The following is an 18348-nucleotide window of genomic DNA, read 5'->3' on the forward strand; positions in this document are numbered from 1 at the left end:
TATTATATCTGTTAGTGTTCTTCTTCACTTAGTTAATGTTTTGGTTGCACAAATCACGTGACCCACCCAAATCAGCCAATGGAAGCGAGGGGTATCTAAGCGCAGGGGACCTCAGCCATTGGGTGGGACCCAAATTACGTCACCAAAATCAGCCAATGGAAGCGAGGGGTTGCTATGTGCGGTGCTTGTATGTGCGGGGCTTGTAAGCGCTGGGCTGTCGTGCTGCAGCTGGAAGCATCTCGTTCAAACGCTCCACGCGCGTGCACGCGCGCGCGCATGCACAGTTTTTTTTGGCACATTTTTTTTTTTTTTTTTTTTTTTGCCTTGAAATAGAGAAGCTGAAAAAGGTAGCAGGATGTTGCCTATATTGTCAACAGATATGGTTGAAAAACAAACAATGTTTTAAATGTATTGATACAATTTCTTTAATTGAATCAACTTAAACTAGAAAAGTAAATACAAACTAAATTAACAATGTAAGTTACATTGTTAATTTAGTTTGTATTTACTTTTAGTTTAAGTTAATTCAATTAAAGAAATTGTTTTACACACAAACATAAAAGCAAACTTAAAATAATCAGACAACTTGTGTTTACTTGGTTCTTTATTTTGAGAAGGGGAAAAAGTACACATCACTTAAATTTGTTCAATGTAATTTGTTTCACAACAGTGGTTTCAAAACAGTTTCAAGTTTCTTTAATAGTTGTCATACAGAAGTACAGAATACTTTTATACAAAATGCTTCTTACTGTTATGCTCCAGAGACTGTGCTAGACAAGATAAGTATGAAATAAAATAAAGTAGCATGTAAAAAGAAGTAAAAATAGAGGTCCCAGTGTTCAGTATAGACATATGTACAATGTTCGATGCAGACTAGAAGTAACTGAGTTACCATACAATCAGTCAAGCAAGCCCCCACCATAGGGTCCTGGGCCTATGATTTGGTTTTGCTATCCTCGTTCTCTTGTCCTCAGCTGAGCGATGGCCTCTCAGCCAAGTTGCAACATATGTTGTTGAATCCCAGATCTCTGGAGGTGGCCCGTTGATCTTAATGAACATCAAAGATGCTACCCGTGAAATCATTAACCTTGTGCGTGTTGGGGTGATAATTTGATTCATGGCACTGAATCCCCTTTCACATTCTGCAGTGCTACATGGAATTACTTTTGTGCAATTCAATAAAGGAATAAGCTCATCGGGTATCATTTCTCCATTGCTCTCAACAAAGTCCCTGAATCCATCAATAGTACTGTTAAGGGGCAGCTTGAATCTTTTGCACAGATGCCTTATTTCCACCTCGCCAAATCCTAGTGGCATTTCTTTTGGCCAGCTTTTACACTCAACAACTTGGAGTTGTGCAAGCAATTGAACATACTGTGCTTCAGACTCTTTCTGTGCCACTAATGATGACCCCTTAAAAGATGCAGTGGTGAACAACCGATTAGTTAGATTATCACTCAGACTTCTGATAAACTGTTTCCGGTTGATGGAAACAATTTTCGGTCTGTCTGTCAGATCAACTGTGCCAAATTTACCTGCTTTTATTGCAGTTTCAGCTTCAAGGACTTTGTTGCCTTGTTTTTCTCCCATTACATCAATGAATTTAATGCAACGCCTCATACGTTTGTCTGCAGAGGTTAGTGTCATTTGGCGGTTTTGCAGAGCTTCTGAAAGAATGCTTAACTCACTTAGGGTGTCGTACAGCAGTGCTAAATCTAGCAAAAACTGATATGAAGTCATTTTCCTGAATAGACCTTCATATGTTTTCCTATCAGCGCTCTGTCGTCCCCTGTCTGTCATTGCCATGCTGAAGTGAGCACAAAGTGCATCATAACCATCCCACACTGCAGACACTGTGCGGAAAGAACTGGATACCCATCTTGTGTCTAGCAAACGGCCAATTTTTCTCACTTGTTTTTCCAGGCCGGCTGCACACTCGTTCAGTTGCGCTCGGTTTAGTGGTGATCTACTGTACACAGTATACAATTTATCCATAAACATCTGGAAATGGTTCATAGCTGTGATATCATTAACTGTGTCACCTACAGCAAGTTCCAGCCGGTGATTTAAGCAATGCCAGGTCAATATGTTAGGATACAGTTCAGTCAGTTTTGCAGCTATACCAGCTTTGCGTCCCAACATGACACTGGCTCCATCACTTGCAAATGCAACCAAGTGCTTCTTCAAATATGCATCATCAAAGCCATGTTCACTGAGGCATTTCAACAGATGGTGCATAATCGTTTCTGCTTTTTGGTTGGGAAGTTCAATCAGATCTAAAAATAAGAACTGTGGGTCCAGGTGCTTGTAAATTTCAGTTTTGAGGTACACAATCAGTGTAGTTTTATCTGCAAGGGTAGTTGACTCATCAATCAGAACTGAAATTTTACCTTCTATGGATTGGATTTGTTTGCAAAAAAAATTGCGCATTTCTGTACCTATATGCGTGGTGATGTTTGCTGCACTCTCTCTTGAGTGCAAGCTGAAGCCAGTGTCAGACCCAGTTCTCGCTAGTAAAGCCAGCAGATCAACACTATCTGAAAACGGCTTGTCCCCCTCTGCTAAATAGTACACAGAATGGAAAACATTATTTGTAGCCGTCAGTTCTGATACGAGCATGGTGTCAGTGGATTTCTCAATTCTCTGTTTTTTTGCGTCATTGAGAATACGTACTGCTTGGAGATGCGCATTTGAGTTGTTGTGGATCCACACCTTTCTCCTGAGACTCATCAGCATAGCAGATTTTACTGTTCCACTGTGTGTGATCTCGTAGTTAGTCCATTCTGCTGCAAATCGTTGACCTCTGCTTTTCTGAGTGTCTGCGGCTGAGCACACTTTACAGCCGAACTTCCCATCTTTACAATCCAGCCACGGGTATTTGGCCTGTCGTTCTTCCCACATCTTGTCTGACCATAGGTCAGGTATCGGTGAGGATGTACTGGAATCAGGTTGAACAATTCCATCTCCCTGCTGAAAAAACAACAAAGACAGAAAAAAACATGAGAACATCATTCCCAGCATATGAAAGACAATGACACTGTCACTAATGGCCTCTATGGATGGAATGGCATTCCATGGCAATCACAGACACAGCCCATCGTTCACACCAAACTTGATAAGGGGGGGCAGGGAATCAGGGATTCAATGTGGAACGCTCTACCCAAAGCTGTAAAGGAATGTGAATCACTACCCACTTTCAAAAACACTCAAAAAACAGTAAATTACCAAGTATGGCTTTGTCAGTATTCCAATGTACAGTGTGTCCCCCCCCCCCCCACCTCCAATGTACAGCCCCCCATCCATCCACCCACCCACCCAACCTCCTCCAATGTACAGTTTCTACGTCAAATGTATATACACTTTTTCTGGACACTTTTTGTATCAAACAGAAACAGTACTGTATTTGCAAATCTGGTATGTCATAAATGTATAGATGTAGGTGTAGCAGTACTGTCTATCTGTATGTTGTGTATGTCATATGATGAATTGAAAATGGGGGACCCTGATGCCTTATTTCACATTTCTGTGAGGGACAGCTGTCTATTTTTGCTTTATTTCACCTCTCTGTGAGGGATAGCTGTCAATCCCTGTTCCCTGTGGTTAATTGCCTCATGGGTCGGCAGCAGTGGTGCAGTCGTAATATGGGAACTGGTAACACGCCACGCCATGTGCATGCGCACAGAACTGATTTATACACACACACACGCACGCACATGTGATCTGGTAACACTGCGTGTAACCGCGTGTGACCACGACTGCACCACTGGTCGGCAGGTGTGTGGGCTTGATTGCACCTGATGCAGTGCAGCTGTGCCTATGGCCATGTGGAGTCTATTTAAGTTTGGAGATCGCAGTGTCAACTGCTTTTTCATTTCCTAGTGTTGGCTGTCCTTTTGGTCACGCTCATTATATTGAAGTGTAGTCTGATCTCTGATTCAGAATTCAGCTTTACGGTAGTCATTTTTATTTTAGGCTACTCACGTGATTCTACACATAAACTCCCTTAGTGGAGGTTTATTGTTTTACTTTTTCCAATATAAACTCCTTTATTAGGAGGTGTCCTTGTGGCTTATTTACTTTTATACTATACCTCTTTATTGAGAGTAGTCCTGTTTTTTGGGACTTGATTTATTTTCTTAATTACTCACTTTGAGATTTCCGCCTGTAAAGGATGTTTTCTGTTTAATTTTTCCCCTCTCCTAAAATATCTGCGTAAGCAGTCTAGTGGTTGTCCGTTTCACGGATAACTTTAAGAGCCCATGTTATCTGCTCATGACCCACACACACACACATACAGCCCTCACAGAATGAAAAAGCCATGACTGGGTCAGCAGATAACACAGGTCTCAAACAAGCACTAGCTGCGCAGCGTCAAGGATTGCTTTCACATGAGGAAGCTATTGTACAATTACAACAACAACAAGCTCTCATGGTGCAACAGCATGGTGAGATGTATGAAGGATTGCGCAAGATGGATAGTTCCATGCATGATTTGGCTGACCAATGCACAATTACCTCCCCCTCACCAGAGCCCACCTAATGTCTCTCAAGCACTACTCACGGGCCCCCGGTCATTACCTTGTGAGGCTAAAGTCCAGCTCCCCTCACGCTTTAATGGGGAGTCAGGTAAATGCCGTGGTTTTATGGCACAATGCCAAATAGTGTACAGAGCCCAGCCTTCTCGTTTTCAGTCTGAGGATTCACGTGTTGCCCTAATTCTATCCCTGTTGGAGGGACCTGCCCTCGATTGGGCTGTTCCACTCATACGGGCTCAGGCTCCAGTTTTAAACGACTCACAGGGACTCATGAATGAGATGGAGATCGTTTTTGATCATGAACTCTACGATAAAGAGGTCGCCATGAAGCTGACGCGCATGCGCCAGGGCGCCAGTAGTGTAGCTGAGTTTTCCATCGCTTTCAGGAGACTGGCTGGGGCTACAGGCTGGCCTGAGGGACCACTCATCACTTTGTTCACCAACTCGTTATCTAATCAGGTTAAAGATGCTTTGGCGGTTGTGGGATCTCCAGACAATTTTGACACACTGGTCACTACCGCCATACGCGTTGATAACCGGATCAGAGACCGTGAGCGTGAGAGGCGGGCCAACGTGTTCGTGTCCCGCTGGAGGAAGTTTCGTCCTTTCCTCCACAACCTTCAGTGGCCAGCTCGTCTGAACCTATGCAGGTGGACAGCACTTCTGTGCGTGACTCCAGGCAGACTGGTTCTCATGTGGACTGGTGCCGGTACTGCAGGAGAAAAGGTCACACGAGGGTGGAGTGTCCGAAACTGAAGGGAAACAGTCAGTCTCGCTAGTGGGCCGAGAGACACTAGTGAGACATCACATCACCCCCTTTCGAACCTTTTTGCCTGTGGTTTTAGGCTGGAATAGGCAGTCTGTTAAGGTTGACGCCTTTTTAGACTCAGGGGCAGTAGACAGTTTCATCGATTCCAGATGGGCTGAGGACTCTAAAATACCTGTACATTCCCTCCATAAGACCTGTAGTGTCACAGCGCTTGATGGACGGCCATTGGGTACAGGCAGTGTCACCAAAATAACCAATTATTTATCTATGCGGGTTGCTTATGGGAACCATTCTGAGCGCATTCGATTATTTTTGGTGGATTCCCCCACGTATCCCATTGTGCTGGGTCATTCTTGGCTTAGTAAACACAAGCCACAGATAAATTGGGGTGAGGAGAGGGACACTGTCATGCAGTGGGGGCCGGGGCTCCCAATGCCGTCACCGTTGTTTCCAAATTCCTCCGTCACCCACGAGTTATGATCAGTTTAGTGAGAGCGGTTGTGATCCTGTTGAAGCAGTGGGCGGTCTTGGTTTCCAGAGCCCACTCTCTCAACCATTGCACCCCCAGCCATCTGTCGATCAGGATGGGAGTTTGGAATGGGATCCACAGTTTGATTGGGACTCCCTCGGTGAGGAGGTCCTGGCGGAGGACAGTTTAGACAGTTTAGAGGCTCTGTGTGAGGACTTCTCCTCGCTTACTTGTACAGCTGACCCCCTCATGGAGAGCACCAACATCATGAGCGTGGAGTCACACCCGTTACCAGAGGGAGTTCCCACTGTCTATGCTGACCTCAGTGAGGTGTTTAGCAAACAAAGGGTCACCATCCTGCCACCACACCAACCTTATGATTGTGCCATCGAATTGCAGCCGGGCTCTATTCCCCCTCGTGGTTCCTTGTACTCGTTGTCGGTCCCCGAAAGCGTAGCTATGAACACCTACATCAAGGAGGCTGTGGCTACCGGTTTTATTAGACCTTCCACTTCACCTGCGGGTGCTGGATTTTTTTTGTGGGAAAAAAGGATGGAGGACTGATACCCTGCATCGACTACAGAGGTCTGAACAGCATTACAGTAAAAAAAACGGTATCCCCTTCCCCTGATAAACTCGGCGTTCGAACGCCTCCAGGGGGCATCCATTTTTACCAAACTTGATCTCCACAATGCCTACAATCTGGTGCGCATACGCCAAGGGGATGAGTGGAAGACCGTGTTCAACACTCATAATGGTCACTATGAATACCTGGTGATGCCATTTGGTCTTACTAATGCCCCTTCAGTTTTTCAGGCATTAATCAATGACGTGCTCAGGGAGATGTTGGAAAAGTTTGTTTTCGTCTATTTAGATGACATTCTGATATTCTCCAAGTCCATTTCTGACCATGTCAAACATGTCAGGCAGGTCTTGAGGTGCCTTTTGGATGCACAGTTGTTTGTGAAGGCTGAGAAGTGTGCCTTCCATGTCCGCTCTGTGTCCTTTCTGGGATTCATTGTATCTGAGGGGAGGATTCAAATGGACCCCACGAAGGTGTCAGCAGTGACAGACTGGCCTACACCCGTCTCGGACAAGCAGGTGCAACGATTCCTAGGATTTACAAACTTCTACTGTCGTTTTATTCGTAATTTCAGTTCAGTGGTAGCACATATCACTGCACTCACCAAGAAGACAGCACCTTCCCATTTCCAGTGAACTCCCAAGGCTGAGGCAGCGTTCATTGAGCTTAGGAGAAGGTTCAGTTCTGAGCCTATCCTCATTACTCCTAACCCATCCCTGCCATTTATTGTCGAGGTGGATGCTTCTGAGCTTGGAGTCGGAGCTATTCTGTCTCAACGCTCATCGTCCGACGGTAAAGTACACCCATGTGCGTACTATTCACGTGGGCTCTCGCCGGCTGAAAGAAACTATTATGTTGGGGACAGAGAGCTGTTGGCGGTCAAGTTGGCATTGGAGGAGTGGCGCCATTGGCTAGAGGGAGCTGAACACCCATTCACAGTCTGGACAGACGATACAAATTTGGAATATATCCAGGGTGCTCGGAGGAGAAACTCGCGACAGGCTCGCTGGTCACTGTTTTTCTCTTGGTTTAATTTCCTCCTGACGTACCGTCCCGGGTCTAAAAATATCAAGCCGGATGCTCTTTCCCGGTTATATGATGGATCAGAAGAGGACCGTCCTCCTGAGCCCATTGTTCCTGCAGGACAGATTCTAGCTCCTGTGACATGGAGCATTGACTCTGCTGTGCGGAGGGCACAACGTTTGGAACCAGATCCGGGTGGGGTGCCCCCGGGTCGGTTATTTGTACCAAACAGCATTCGTTCTCGGGTGTTGAAGTGGGGCCACTCCTCTCGGCTGACAGGACATCCCGGAATGCACAGAACTCGTGACTTCTTGGCCAGAAGGTTCTGGTGGCCTGGTATGATGAAGGACATTCGGGAATTTGTGGCAGCCTGCCCCGTTTGTGCACGGAACAAAGTTTCTCAACAGTCACCACCAGGGCTGCTTCATCCTTTGCCCATTCCTAGTCGTCCGTGGAGCCACATCGCCATGGATTTTGTGACTGGTCTGCCTCCTTCTGATGGTCACAGCGTCATCATGGTGGTGGTGGATAGGTTCTCCAAAGCAGCTCACTTCATTCCGCTGGTCAAGCTGCCATCTGCTCAGGAGACCGCTCAACTGGTGGTTGACCATGTCTTCCGAATTCATGGCATCTGCCAGGACGTGGTGTCGGACCGTGGACCCCAGTTTACTGCTCGGTTTTGGAAGGCATTCTGTGCTATACTGGGTGCGACGGTTAGCCTGTCATCAGGGTTCCACCCGGAGAGCAATGGGCAAACAGAGCGCACCAACCAGTCTATGGAGAGTACGCTTCGCTGCTTGGCCTCCTCCAATCCGACCACTTGGAGTCACCAACTGGCATGGGCAGAATATGCACATAATTCATTGTGCAATGCATCCACTGGTCTCTCCCCATTTGAGGTTCAGTTTGGGTATCAGCCTCCACTGTTTCCTGAACAGGAGAGGGACGTGGGGGTGCCATCTGCAGAGGCGTTTATCCGTCGGTCTCGGGCAACATGGAAGAGGGTGCGTTCGGCTCTTGTGCGTGCTGCGGCCCGGCACAAGCGGTCGGCGGATGTACACCGTCGCCCTGCGCCTTCCTACCGTGTGGGCCAACAGGTGTGGCTTTCCACACGCGACCTTCCATTACGAGTGGAGTCGCGTAAACTCGCTCCCCGTTTTGTGGGCCTTTTCACTATTGTTTGCAAGATAAACCCAGTCACGATGCGTCTTCGGTTACCCTCGTCGATGAGGGTACACCCTACATTTCACGTATCCCGCCTTAAGCCGGTTCGGAGGAGCAGGTTGGTTCCTGCAGAGAGACCTCCACCTCCCCCTCGATTCGTTGATGGCCAACCTGTGTATACTGTACAGCGTATCCTGTCCAGTAGGCGGGTTGGTAGGGGTATACAGTACCTGGTGGACTGGCAGGGTTATGGGCCAGAGGAGCACACGTGGGTTCCGGCCAGGGACATCTTGGACCCTGAGCTTGTTCGGGAGTTTCGGAGACGTGTCTCAGAGGGTCCGTCTGGAGCCGCCCCCTAGAGGGGGGGTCCTGTCATGGTTTTTGCCTTATTTCACATTTCTGTGAGGGACAGCTGTCTATTTTTGCTTTATTTCACCTCTCTGTGAGGGATAGCTGTCAATCCCTGTTCCCTGTGGTTAATTGCCTCATGGATCGGCAGGTGTGTGGGCTTGATTGCACCTGATGCAGTGCAGCTGTGCCTATGGCCATGTGGAGTCTATTTAAGTTTGGAGATCGCAGTGTCAACTGCTTTTTCATTTCCTAGTGTTGGCTGTCTTTTTGGTCACGCTCATTATATTGAAGTGTAGTCTGATCTCTGATTCAGAATTGAGCTTTACGGTAGTCATTCTTATTTTAGGCTACTCATGTGATTCTACATATAAACTCCCTTAGTGGAGGTTTATTGTTTTACTTTTTCCAATATAAACTCCTTTATTAGGAGGTGTCCTTGTGGCTTATTTACTTTTTTTGTATTTTTTTTTGTATTTTTTTTTAAACAAACACATAAACAAACATGACAACACACGATAAGATATACAAGCATTAATTAACAGTGCACATCCAATGAAATCACCATTTAGTTAATTGTCTTATACATGATATACCCCTAATACCTGCTATCTAATACCCTACACACATATGCTCTAGCTCGTACCCCCCCCCCCTCCATCCATCCATTATAACTTGTTCCTAACCAGACACTACCATTATATTTACTTACTTATTTACTTTTATACTATACCTCTTTATTAAGAGTAGTCCTGTTTTTTGGGACTTGATTTATTTTCTTAATTACTCACTTTGAGATTTCCACCTGTAAAGGTTGTTTTCTGTTGTTTAATTTTTCCCCTCTCCTAAAATATCTGCGTAAGCAGTCTAGTGGTTGTCCGTTTCACGGATAACTTTAAGAGTCCGTGTTATCTGCTCATGACCCACACACACACACACACATACAGCCCTCACAGTATGCTTCCTTGTGGAACACCACAGCTCACTGTGAGGGGGGGGGGGGTAGAGTACCATTTACCTCCACCATCTGTTCTCTCCCCTCAAGGTAGGATTGCATCCAGCTCACTGATAGACTATCAAAACCAATTGCTTTTAGCAGAATGGAGTGATTGACAGTGTCGAAGGCCTTTTGTAGGTCTAGCATAACCATGCCGCAGTATTTGCCCGCGTCCACCTCTTATTTGATGTGGTCATTCAAATAGAGAAGGCATGTGTCAGTGGAGTGGGATGTTCAGAAGCCAGATTGGAATTCGTAGATCAGATTTTTTTCCACAAGGTGCTTTTCGACCTGTTCGTAGACAATTTTTTCCATGACTTTCGAGATGGAGGTAAGAATAGAAACAGGGCGGTAGTTGCCTGGGTCTAATTTGCTGCCCTTTTTGTGCAGGGGGGTCACTCTTGCAATTTTGAAGTCCTTGGGGACGTGTCCCTGTTTTATGGAGAGGTTTATTATGTGTGTGATGACTGGGGTGAATGGCAGCTGCTGAGTCTCTGAGGAATTTGGAGGGGATGTTGTCATAGCCAGTGGCCTTGTTAGGTTGGAGGGCGCTCAGTTTTTTTGAGTACCTCATCTGTTGTTAGTATTTCAAGTTTGAAGTCGTCTTTGTGGACCCCTAGGTTTTTGTAGAAGGCTATGTGTTCTACCCCAAAATGCCCAGAGTGGGAGGGTAGTTTATTAACCAGTGTTGTGGCTATGTTTGTAAAGAATATGTTTAGGTATTTGGCCACATCCAGTTTGTCTGTGATGAGAGTGTTTTCTGTCTTTATGTTTATGTTTGTAAATCTGGTTTTTAGTTTTCTGCTGCAGCCTAGTTGGTTGTTGAGTCATTTCCAAAGTTCGCAGGGTTTGTTTTTGTTTTCCTAAGTTTCGTCATTGATGAATTTTTCTTTGCAATTTTGATCATGGTGTTTAAGTCATTTCTTAGTCTGTTTCTTTGAATTTTTTGTTCAACCATGTGGGCTTGGAGTTCACTGTTTGAGCTTTTGGTAAGCTTTGTCGGACTTTTATAAAGTTCAGAGCATTTTTTGTCTCTGGTTTTCATAGCGTTCAGTATTTCAGTGTGCATCCATGACTCAGCGCGATTTTTAACCCTGGTGGTTCTTAGGGGTTTGCATTTATGACATACCAGATTTACAAATACAGTACTGTTTGTGATACAAAAAGAGTCTAAAAAAAGAGTATATACATTTGACGAAGAAACTGTACATTGGAGGAGGTGGGGTGGGGGTTGGGTAGGTTGGGTGGGGAACTGTACATTGGAGGTGGTTGGGTGGGTAGGCGGGGTGGGTAACTGTACATTGGAGGGGGTTGGGTTAGGACATTTACTGTACATTGGAGGGGGTTGGGTTAGGACATTTACAGGGGCCAGTTTCGAATTGCAGTCTCTCGTAGGTGCTCTTTGAGAGTGGTTTTGAAAGTGGGTAGTGATTCACATTCCTTTACAGCTGTGGGTAGGGCGTTCCACATTGATGGACCCCTCGAAAACGAGATAGCATCTCAAGGGGTTTATCCTTCCAATAAATTTCAAATGTGGCATAATTGCGAAAACGTGTTTTGTCCCTTGTTTGAGCCGAATCTAGGTTTCACATGATTTGTGGAGCTCCCTCTGGTGTTGTGGTTGTGGTATTCACTGACCTTTGGGAAGTAATTTGACATGTACATGGGTACCTTTAGTTGTGTAGTGTATCTTGTAGACCAGGCCCATTGCAAGTTGCTGTACTCTGTCGTCTACTCTAAGCCATCCTAGGTTGTCAAAGTGGGCAGGGGTGAGGTGGGTTCTAGGAGTAAGGTCAAGTCAGTGGCAAAGCTATTTTACTACTGACAACTATTTATGTACTGCAAATGTTTAATTACATATAGTGAAGCTACTCCCCAACACTGATGCTGTATTCCGATCCGCACAATAATATTCACGGGGGTATGTCTCGTCATGCGAAACAATTAAGTTCCCAATGCATTGTCCCGTGGGATTATGCCCCCCTGCGGCAAAATTAATTGAGGGGCGGATTTGCGGTGATGGAGAAATATTGCCAAGTAGTAGAGAGAAACGTGGGTTCTAGGAGTAAGGTCAAGCAGTAGTCTGACCAGTTTGTTTTGTGATGTTTGTAATTTTGTTTTTAGCGCCTTTGAGGTGCTTTGGTACCATGAGGTGCAAGCATAGTCGTAGTACCCTTGAATGAGTGAAACCAAGCCATGTTTCTTCAACTAGTGTACCACTGAGCTCATCTGACCAGTCCATGCTCTCCAGTTCTTGGTTAAACTTAAAGGCCTCTCTAGAGTAGGTTTTGAGGTCCCTAGATGTGACTGTTTGTGACAGCCGGCCTTTTGTTTTAGCTTTTTGCGGGTACAGAATATCATGTAATGATCACTTAACCTGCATGCTATCACCCCTTTGTTGGAGATCATGGAATTGTCAGAGGTCAGAATTAGATCAATGGTAGTTTGTGTTGAATCACATACTCTTGTGGGTTGGGTGATTAGCTGGCTGACACTGTGCAGATCACGGTTTCAGCCAGTCATTGCTTTTTTATATATATTGCAGTGAACTGTGAGTTTAGTTTCTTTCTTAGACAGCTAGTGTAGATAGATAAGTACTGTATACCTGTATGTCATGTATGTTAGAAATGTCAAGATATATATCTGTATGTTGCGTATGTCATTATGAATTGAAAATGGGGGACCCTGATGTAAACAAGACAAAAGTCTTTCTCTGATCTGCATCCCCTTAACAATTGTGTGTATTGAGCCGTACCATATTGTACCCATTCTGCAATCTGTTCATAAAGTTTTCAATCAATCAATAAGTCATGACGGTATGTTGCTGGGGTGGTTTCTGAGAATGACATGGCAGCCATACCCCCCCTACCCCCATAACTCAGGCCAAGCAGCCAGGGTATCAGCCGTTCTCCCAGCAACGAAATAACATGTCAGACTGCTAGATCCACACCAACCTCCCTTAAAATATGAGAAAAATAACTATTAATCCATGTAATATGTGCAGTGACTTTTATTAGAGACAGATATTTGTACATCACATACATACCATGTCAATAAAGTGCACAGAAAATAAGCTCAAACAACCTACAGTACATTACTCTCTCTCTCTCCCCTCAAATCCTTTAATTGTATTAACTTCCCTATATGAAAATATCTCTCGCACCACCCTATGAAAAGCATTAGTGTCAAGTGCACATTTTAACCAGTGACCACGTTTGACGTACATGGTATTGTATTCTTATTTCATGTGTACACAGACGCTTCTTAAAACGTTGGATAGGGACCCGGAGTGGTTTTGCAGGTCTTGATTCTGTGAGTTTCCATTTTATGAGCTTGGGTCCACAAGGAAAGACTCGTATCCATTCTGGTTCAGGGGAAGAACCAGTTCAAAGAATCGGTGGTGTACATGATTGTGAAACCAGCTACAGAATGAAATACATTTTTAAATAAATCACAAATTGTGGATATACTTTTTTTTTTTTTTACACAATGGTCATTCTAACCCATTCAATCTACAATAATCATACAAAAGATTATTACTAGTTTATCTACGATTGATGATAAATTGACAATACTTGGCTTTCACAGGACCCTTTCCATGTGTGTCGCGATTGTGTGTCCCATCTGCTTTCATTCATTTGGGGGAAGCTAAATGGCAGAAGTGAAAACGATAGTTATGAACCTCCCAACTACAAGTCCTTTCTCAGCCAGTCCTTTCTCAGCCATTTCCAAAAAAAGTGTTCTCCACGTTTTGATGAATGATTGTATTTCTACCAGAGTGAGTATAACAAGACTTCTTAAATAAACCTTTACATAAAGATGATAATTTAGATGCTTTGGGGAGGAAATGCAAACCTGGTCACATTCAAATAACCAATTATAAACGTCAGGCTACATCGATAAGTGCATTTTTTTTAATATATCCATATAACTCCTACCCAAATCTCCTAGGTCTTCATCTTCATGTGTAAAAACGTAAAGACACATTCCTAGTAATATTTTCAACAGAAACACGCACACACATACAGCAAGTCCAAGCACGAATGAGCAAGCCTCAAAATAACAACATCCACGACTGTAACTTCTCTCTCTCTCTCTCTTTTTTTTTTTACATTTCTAAACAGCCTTCAAGCATCCAAAGCTAAAAAACAACACATATCATCTCACATTCTTAGATCATGACTTAATAAATTAAGTTAGCACACATACTCATCACTTTCACACGGAGAGGGGAGTTATATGTCATAATAATACACACGTTCTTGTTACACCATGTTTCCAATTTTACAGGTTTGGAATGAACTCACTGTACATAGTCTTAACGTTGTCGCCTCTCTCTCCCTCTCCCTAGAACCATGAATCCTACAAGGAAAACACGGCGGACATGAATGATATGAACGCCACAGAATTTTAGTGGATAGAAAGTATCTTTCACATTCGGTGATGTTTATTTGAATGGAGAAGTACTGTTCTATCCATTCAAATTCTGTGATAGGAATTGTCCTGGAGGGAATTCTCTCATAAATGCACCTGTTGACTTCTTACAGGGAGCCTTCGTTCATAAGCAGCAGATATTTCACTGTGAATATGCGTTTATACAATTCATATAACAGAATGACAGACTATATACATGATTTGTCTTTCAACATTTAAATGGCATCCTTTTGAGTTTGGTTTACACATTAAACCCAATTTATCAGGGGTAGTGAGTGATCGCCAACTTCCTTATTTGCTCAGAAGGAGCACCTGTCGTATTAAAGTATGGAAAGTGTGAAATATTGATTACTTCCAGATATATAAAACCTTCATTATTTCATATTTTTTAAACAACTAGAATATGGAGAAATCACATACACCCAAATTAAACACATATCCTGAGGTTGATCTTGATAGATAAGCCGTTCAAATGGAGATGAAATACAGATAGGGTAGGTTGTAACGTTAAAGCGTGTTTAAATTAATGAATTAATAGTAACAACAAATATTGAAACTGTTAGCTTATAGATTAATCAGTAATATTCATTTTGTGGATTTCCTATCATTTACAATGGTGGCAATAGTGTGGTACCTTGGCAACCATCCATATTTCACACTGATCCGTATTTAATATGACACCCCTATATAGTCATATTCATGACAGCTGGGACCCGGGACGTTTCCAACGTCAATGACCTCTGAACTCCGACCTCCGGGTGTTCAAGCATTCGAGGTTGGAAAGAGTGACACTGACTATGGTAGCTATAGCAGGCAGACCCGCGCAAGGCTGCTACTACCACTTGTAGTCATAGTTTGTCCTCTCGATTGTATATTTCCAGCTAAACTACAGCAACGCTAACAGCTAAAAGCGTATATCATATCCAAAATGCAGTTATTTAAAAAGGTATACTACAAATGCCACGTGTTAATGCAACGTCAAAAACGTAATGACAACTCAAGATTTTCCCACTTGGAGGTCAGAGTTCAGTGGCCATCAAAAAGAGGTATTTTTTCAAGACTTCCCAGTTCCCGCTTCTCGTGAACACATCCTCTAACCACTGGGCTCTGTGGCTGCGTGTGTGTGTGTATATGTATGCGTTGGCTCAATCGCCTCCTCAGTCACACAGCTGCAACGTTGGAGTCAGTCATCCACACACTCCATAACTGCACACTCTCCCGAGCAGCACCTACAATGGGCGACTGCACTTAAGTAGGTTATACATTTCAGGTAAGATTTGAGGGGGAAATAAGTCCTTTACTTCTCAGTTCGCCCTCTTGTATGAAGTGTAGGCTATAGTTACTGAATGGTCCACTCGAGGTGAACATATTGTTTTTACACAATATCTGTACACAATATACCATACAGAGTATTTCTCTCTCTCTCTCTTGTTCTCTCAAGTAATTCATTTATGGGAATGTCTATTTTGTTTCTGTCGTTAACAATCCTTCACAGCGGGACTTGAATACAGTACATTGATACTGTGAGGTGGCGTGTATGCGTGTTATTTAAGCCCTGTGTATGCTTTGAGCTCCAGTGATATATACACAATAGTAACATCCTCAAGGATACATATACACTAATTCATACCATTCAAATGCAGCCACTGTAAGCTACAGTACATGACCTTAAATCCAAGATCCCCCTTTCCAGCACCACTATGCTATTTAGTCCAGGGCAGGGGATTTAGTTTTACTAGGGAAATTAATTAATAAGTGTATTGATATCCAGCATTTATAGGGCAATAATAAAATAAAAAACATATTTAACCAAAGTCTATCATTAATGTGGGAATTATATGACACATTGTTGGTTGAGAATAAGCTGCAATTCAGGGAATTATTTTGCAATTTCAGTGGCACTTTATTACTTTTTAGGGGCATTACTTTTTGCCCCTTACCCTGGCTTGATTGACTACAGCTAAACATTTTTGTAACTTAAGTGCACAATTTCAATCTGCGACTAAGTAGCCAGTGTGAATGACTTGAATACAACTGGAATGACTGGGCGATGAAGAGACTAGTGGTTACATTTACAATCGTTCACATTATAGACAAAAATAACAGTTATTTCTCCCTTCCTATCTCTCTTTAAGTCACCTATGCAAAGCCACCAGTCTGCCACAAGGAATGGCTACAGTGAATGTAAGACTCTCTCTCTCTCTCTCTCTCTCTCTCTCTCTCTCTCTCTCTCTCTCTCTCTCTCTCTCTCTCTCTCTCTCTCTCTCTCTCTCTCTCTCTCTCTCTCTCTCTCTCTCTCTCTCTCTCTCTCTCTCTCTCTCTCTCTCTCTCTCTCTCTCTCCTCTCTCTCTCTCTCTCTCTCTCTCTCTCTCTCTCTCTCTCTCTCTCTCTCTCTCTCTCTCTCTCTCTCTCTCTCTCTCTCTCTCTCTCTCTCTATTTCCGGAATTTGTCTCTTAATATGGTCATACTGAAGATCACTTCCTGTCCACTACGTCCAATCAGACCAGAGGCGAGGAAGAACGAGGTTGGGAGGGAGGTCACCGCTTTTCTCCTCTCCTCTCCTTCTTCCGTGTTGATTAGAAACATCTCCTCTTTGAGTCCTTCTTTCTGTTCCTCCCCCGCTCTCCTTTTATCCTCTCCTGTAGTCATTTGGAGCTTCTTCTCTCTCTCATCAGCAGGTTGTTTATCCTCCTTCTCCTCCTCCTCTCCCTCTCCCCTCCTCTCTCCTATCTCCTCAGTAGCGGGTGGAGTACCAGTCGTTGTCCTCTCCTCCCCTCCTCCTCTCTCTCCCCTCCTCAATAGCGGGTGGAGTACCAGTCGTTGTCTTCTCCTCCCCTCCCTCCCCTCCTCCTCAGTAGCGGGTGGAGTACCAGTCGTTGGCTTGTCCTCCCCTCCTCCTCTCCCTCTCCCCTCCTCTCTCCTCAGTAGCGGGTGGAGTACCAGTCGTTGGCTTGTCCTCCCCTCCTCCTCTCCCTCTCCCCTCCTCTCTCCTCAGTAGCGGGTGGAGTACCAGTCGTTGGCTTGTCCTCCCCTCCTCCTCTCCCTCTCCCCTCCTCTCTCCTCAGTAGCGGGTGGAGTACCAGTCGTTGGCTTGTCCTCCCCTCCTCCTCTCCCTCTCCCCTCCTCTCTCCTCAGTAGCGGGTGGAGTACCAGTCGTTGGCTTGTCCTCCCCTCCTCCTCTCCCTCTCCCCTCCTCTCTCCTCAGTAGCGGGTGGAGTACCAGTCGTTGTCTGTCATCTGGACCAGCTCGTTGACCACGTCCAGCAGGTGGTGGTTGTGTTTCTTCAGCAGCCTCTGGTTGAGCGGCCGGTCCCCGAAGCCCATCTCCACCAGGACGGCCATCAGCGTGTCCTGGGTGGAGGCGTCCACTGGAGGCTGGGGAGCACAGAGGAGAGTTGACCAAAGGGGGACGGGACAGTGAGATGAGCGAGGACTGTTTTTATTCCCTTACTGCTGTAGGGGTCTAAATATGATGATCGCGATATGATATTATCACAATACTAGAGTCACAATATTGTAATATCACGATATGTTGCAATTTATTACCTTTTTTCAACTGCAAATTATGTCCCCAACGGAAAACTTTGTTAACATTTGCCATACAAACATCATCTGTTTTTATCTAATACGATAACATGTTCAGTGTGTTCACCTCATTCAAAATATTTGTTATTGCAAAATATACTGCTGTATAGATTTTCTACCACCCCTAGAGTCTACCGACGACTCCTCAAATATCAATCAGTAGAAAAGTCCATTGCCTCCATACACCTCATTCGATGTCAATTCCGTATCATAAAAGGCTGAAAAAATAACTGTAAAAAATACTCAATGGTCTGGCTCAGTCCACGAATCATGAAACACGCTCTGCTCATAGCCGACAAGGTCAGCACTCAGTTCATTAACCCTTTCACTACCACACTACAGAAGGTTAACCCTTTCACTACCACACTACAGAAGGTTAACCCTTTCACTACCACACTACATAAGTTTAACCCTTTCACTACCACACTACGGCAGGTTAAC

At 44.4% G+C, this 18348-nt stretch overlaps 2 protein-coding genes across 2 annotated transcripts in view; both read right to left on the minus strand.

Annotated features, from left to right (window-relative positions):
* Positions 1 to 18348, minus strand: part of LOC311241011 (histone H3.2) — a gene marked incomplete at its 3' end in the record, with an annotated part of 340183 nt that overhangs the window by 111704 nt on the left and 210131 nt on the right. The gene's annotated exons all lie outside the window — the stretch shown is intronic.
* The window catches only part of LOC311240909 (next to BRCA1 gene 1 protein-like), a 66601-nt gene continuing 65762 nt past the window's right edge, over positions 17510 to 18348 (minus strand). Inside the window, 1 exon segment of the mRNA XM_084329521.1 lies at positions 17510 to 17697. Within this exon segment, the coding sequence (XP_084185647.1) occupies positions 17524 to 17697 (174 nt within the window). The 3' untranslated portion in view covers positions 17510 to 17523.

Source organism: Notolepis coatsorum (genome assembly GCF_963971535.1).
Source record: "Notolepis coatsorum genome assembly, chromosome: 14".
Taxonomy (NCBI): Eukaryota; Metazoa; Chordata; class Actinopteri; order Aulopiformes; family Paralepididae; genus Notolepis; species Notolepis coatsorum.